The sequence below is a fragment of the Malurus melanocephalus genome, unplaced genomic scaffold (genome assembly GCF_030028575.1).
Source record: "Malurus melanocephalus ecotype Western Australia unplaced genomic scaffold, MMel_1.1 scaffold_180, whole genome shotgun sequence".
Taxonomy (NCBI): domain Eukaryota; kingdom Metazoa; phylum Chordata; class Aves; order Passeriformes; family Maluridae; genus Malurus; species Malurus melanocephalus.
In genome coordinates this window covers 1,499,243-1,504,634 of record NW_026623412.1, presented here as the reverse complement: position 1 = coordinate 1,504,634, position 5,392 = coordinate 1,499,243, and the positions used below count along the sequence as shown (strand labels likewise).

General features: G+C 39.8%; 1 protein-coding gene across 1 annotated transcript; it reads left to right on the top strand.

Moving 5' to 3' along the window:
* The first annotated feature begins 2,578 nt into the window (after positions 1–2,578).
* Positions 2,579–4,743, top strand: LOC130577483 (gamma-crystallin 1-like). The gene is given in 3 exon segments (XM_057372887.1): positions 2,579–2,669; positions 2,672–2,724; positions 4,480–4,743. Coding segments are annotated over 3 exon segments (408 nt in total).
* Positions 4,744–5,392: the final 649 nt, after the last annotated feature.

The window sequence follows — 5,392 nt, the reverse complement described above, 5'->3', positions numbered from 1 at the left end:
GGAGTGGCTCCAAATTTTTCCACCTGAGATAGGGATGTTTGCAATTTCTATGTTTTAAAGACCACTGAAAGGCTGCAYTTGCTTTTATTTGCAAAGATTCAGAGAATCTCAAGCAGACAATGAATCTCAAGAATAGTGGTGCTAAAGGAGAGGAACCCTGGGAATTCCAAAGTATCTAAGTCTTCACCAACCAGTCTTCTGGGCTCCTGCAGCTTGCTTTATGGTTGGTAGCAAACACTACAGTTGTTAGCATAAGGTTATGCTTCTCTACAAAAGCACTGCTATTTTCAGATTACTCCTATGCTCGAGTTTTTCKGAGGTGCAAAAGTGGTCAATCTTCATGTAAAAGCAGCTGTCACAACAATTTACTGGCTGAAGGCAGCTGCGACAGATGGAAATAACCACACTCCTCAGACCATGGATAGCATTTATCTAACGAGATATTCTKGCTCCAGAGTTTAAGATTAACCCACAGTCCTTCCTGCAGTGCTCAATTCATCTGTGGCATAGGGTCCTGGGAGRTAAAACTCTACAGGATTCAAGCAGAAGCTCGATGAGTATTTGGAAGACAAATCCATAGAAAGTTTTTATAGACAGAGAAGAAAAGCTCCTGCTCATTAAACTCTTGAGCTAAAATAGCTTGAAGTCCTGAAGTTTGAATGAAATGAAATGAAATGAACATATATTTGCTTCATATCTACCCTTTCCTCAGTGCCTGTTCATGAAAGTTACTTGACTGTCTGGATGGCCCATCTGACCTGTGATGGCTGCACTAAATTTACTACAATRAAGAGTTCACATATACCTGCCCTACTCAAGTTTGTGGTCTCTCAAGTTCCAAACTTCATTACCAAGCCCAGTGCTCACTGTATTGATCTGTGATGGACCATGTGGAATCCAAAAGACAAATCTACTCCACAAAGCAGGCATGATCACAGACAGAACAAAAAGTGTAACACTTCTGAGTCTGACAAAGATCTTTGAGAAATGCAAGAACAGGYCTGCACATAGAAGTTGCTCCTCTAAGTGAATTAAATTTGCTAGCATTAACAATCAGAAAGTTCTTTTKGATACAAAGAAAGCATACAGGTGTTCAGAAACAACTGCTGGACTCTAATCACACTCTTCCCTCAGTCTGCTTTCAGTGTTGAAGAGTACAATTTCCTGGCTGAGGCAACAGCTCCAAGAGACACTGACAATAGTGATACCATTTACAAGACCCCTTAGAAGCACAACTGAAGCTGTGTAAAAACAGGATAGCTAAAGATTTATCCCTGAAGGTTTGGAGTTTCATGGAATCACCATATAAGACTCATAGTGAAAGACATGGCAAGAAAGCACAAAACAAGTAGCATTTTTGTTGAATAAGAAGCCAGTAAGGCAAAAGGACCCAAATTTTCTTCCATGAGTATGAGCAAGAAACATGAAAATGCACTGCACGTGAATGAATTTTATAAAGGTTAGTTCAAAGGCAGCTGTRGAAGGAGAGGAAAGGAAGGCACGCAGGAGAGAAAAGGTACACCCCATCAAAACCAGCAAAGATAAGAACAGTTGAGTGAATGAAGCAACCAACCTAGCATGGTACATTTGCAAACATRTTTCATTGGTCTAGCAACAAATTAGCAGAGGGGGAACCTCAAGTGGTTGTTTTATTATCTATATCTCTGATGAATTTATTAAAGAAAACCCATAGTGTACTTTGAAGCTTTCAAATACTAAAACAGAAACACATGCAAAGTATTTTGCTTGTGTTTTCTGTCTTACTAATTTCCCTTTTCAACTTCCTAAAGAGACCTAAAATTTATATAATCTTAGACTTCTAAGATCTCAGGAAAATAAGGTTGAAGTAATCTATTTCAAACAAGTGTAAGAAGTACCACCAAACAATACTGTTGAGTTTAAGTATTTCTAACTGGATTTTACTGCTGCTAAGATACATCAGCCCAACAGTACCTAAAGTGCTCAATGGGCTGACCTGGGTTACACAGAACAGTCTTGTTTTGTTCCAGTATCATTAAGAGATGTAAAAGCTACAGCACAATTCAGATATAGGCAAATTCTTCCTTCATTTGTCTTTGTTCTACATAACAGAAGATTTCTAGGAACCCAGGACTGGGTGCAGGAGATGGGCACAAAGTTGAATGAATGTGYAATAAACAGAAGACATCTATAGAGACACCAAAGAGCAATTTGGGTTTCATTTTCTCCAAATGCTCCCAAAAACTTGTCAAAAAGCTGCTGACAGGGTACGTGCAGCATGAAATAATGACAGAAGTTCCCCCCCAATTTCAGAACCCCAAAGGGACATCCACYATTCTGTAGTACTATAGAAAAGAAGACAGCAGTAACTGTCTGTGCRTCCTATAGAAAATGGATATAAGGGCTTTGCTAGTCCTAGGGGCCAGTAGAAATGTCCCTATGGACCCATKCAATCTTTGTATTGTTTTGTACAACCCAGGCAAAAACAAGACAGCTTTCAAATACTTTCCAGTGTGATTTGGGACTACTTTTGTGTCATTGCAGATGTTTTCCTTTGAGGGCTTTTCCTATGATGTCACCACAGACCCATCAGACCTGCATGCCCACCTCAACCTCTGACAAGATGGAAACTKCCTGTTGGGTGATCCATGAATGTCCCAACTATACAGGCCATCAGTACTTCCTGAAGGGATAATCTATCCTGACTGCCAGCACTGGATGGGTTTCAATGACTCCATCACAGCAGTAAGTTTTCTATATGTCTCCATGTATGTTACTGCTTACATTAGAATCAGAGCAGCACATCCCATTTTGACAGTTCTGGCCTACGGACGCAACTTCCCCAGACACCTCCACGTAGGAGAGGAGTAGTTTTACTACTCACCAAGTTCCCGTAATGAGGTTTGTTGTCTCAAAGAGGTAGGTAAGTCAATTTCAATTCTCCCCCAAATAAATGGTTGATTAGTACTCAGGTGTGGGAGGGGAAGAGTTAATGTTATTGACTTTTATTTTAATAATATGTCTATTTATATATATATATATATATAAGCACCTTGCCAGTCTTCTAAAACCACTCTGGCTCTACATGCTGTACTAAACACTACAAGGATGTTTAGTATAGAGCTGAAAACAACCACGTCTCCCATGCCCCAGTCATTGCTCTTATGTCATAAGAGTCATAAAGYTAATGACTACACTACTGCAGAGACAACCTGACATATCCCACTGTCGACACCACCGTGCATTTGAGCCAAACATTAAGGCAAATTTGCTTCATGATAGATTTTTTCTGAGTACTTCAGCCCAGAAYAGATCTGCATTTTTCCTTTCCAGACTCATTCCCTGGAACGGTTTTACTCAGAGGGGAGAGGTTGCCAAGATGTGGAATATCTCAATACTCACACATAAGACTAAGGATTTGAAWTTTGGCCTGGGAATAGCCTCAGTGCTGGAATGTGTCCCTTTAATATTCATAAAAAAATAAGTTCATTCATGTTGCAAGTTTTATGCACAATTCRTAACTTCCCTGTCCAGCAGAAGCTACATAGACCACCACAGCAGGTTTCCAGATACATTCCATCTGCATAGGATAATGCAGCTATTTTTTTCACTGATATGCAATTCTGGGCTTCACTTAGCAAAGACAGGTTCTGGGTCCAAGTGCTAAAAGCTGGTGCACTCTTGTTCCTTACAAGCAGTAGAGGGACAGAAGTCACAGGTAAGAAAGCTGGGAACAAGATGGATTAAAAGGAACTTGACTTAGGAGATCAATGAGAAGCATTAAGAAGGAGCAAAGAAACTGAGAATTAGTATGGGAGTAGGGAAAAAAAAACCCTAAAATTAGGAAGGAACTAAAGTGTTGTTGGGTTTGGTTGTGGTTTGGTTTTTATTTTAAACTAACATGTTGGACTTTGCAATAATACTCTGGTGTCTATACAACTGCACTTGAGCACCTGCAAAAACTGTATTGCACATTGATGCAAACTAGCAAGTATTTTTCTATAGCAAATCTTTGCTGTGATAGGCACAAAAGTCAAAGACAGTATTGAAACAGTTTATCATCATAGTAACTGAAAAGCAAAAAAACCCCACACCTGCCCACTGAAGACTGCAAAAAAATCCAGTTATTACATCAACATCTGAGAAGACTGAGGACACGTGACTGCTGTGGAAGTCCAGGTATAYAACTGAGTTTATTTTTTACCAGCATGCAATGTTGCTAGCTGGCCTAGCAAACACAGTTCTGTTCTCTTCCAGAACAAAAAGGACTCACAGCACTACTGCTATAAAAATTAAGATCCAGCTGAATTTATTCCTGCTAAACTGACCTTTCTGCTCATAGTACTGGCTATTCACTCTCCTCTTGCTTGCATCAGTATTGCATAGGTACCTAGAACTGTAGGTACTGTAGAAGTAACTAGAAAAAATCTGTAGGTACCTAGAATTGCCACTTAACATACTGTTTATTCATATTTGGATTTGCCTTTGCACTCCGAGAAGCACAGCAGCTACAGCAGTCTGAGGAATGACTTCAGAGGCAGCATGTTGAAGTTCATGGAAAACTCCCCATCTTTCCAAGAGGGGTTTCACTTCAGGGACATCCAGTCTTGTAACATACTTGAAGAAAGCTGTGTTTTTTATGAACAGCCACACTTCCAAGGACAGCAGTACCTCCYGAGGCCTGACAAGTACAGGTGATTCACCAAATGGGATGCCATRAGTGCCAAAGTTGGATCCTTCCAACCAACAAGGGTTATTTTCTAACCAAGCACTTTCCTAACCCGTATGTTTGAAAATAGAATCTTTGTAAAAAAAAAAAACCTGACAACTCTTTCAGATCTTAGAGAAAAATGTCCTTCATTTATGATAATGAAAATCCCAAACTCCCCCTGTAATTGAGTCCATGGACTAACTCCATGCTCAACTTGATTACAGGATGTACCTTCTGTCTTGAATTACCCCATAAAGCAATGGCTTTCACAGAAGTATTTCTTCTGTGAGTACACTGGCAGCAGTGACAGTTGACAGCAAASAGTATCATAATGGGAATATGCATACCAAGCCTCCAGCTGTGACATTAGATGACAAAATACAGAGCAAAGCATTTATCATATTTACCAAGTGTATTATAAAAATTATTTCTAATAAAGACTATTTGTAATGCTACAAATACCAAAATAAATCTTTCAGCTGCTTATTCACTTCATGATTAAAAGAAATCCAACGAACAGTCCTGGTGCCAATAGGTCCTGCTACCATTTAGCATTAAGTCTAGATTTCTGCACAGGATTAAATCAYTCTTACTTCCAGCTCAAGGCCTACTCTATGCCCTTTTGTTTAGMCAGGACCTCACACCATTTGGAGGCATGAACTCATGCTGACCCTCCACAGCACCAAAGTAGCAGCTTTCCCA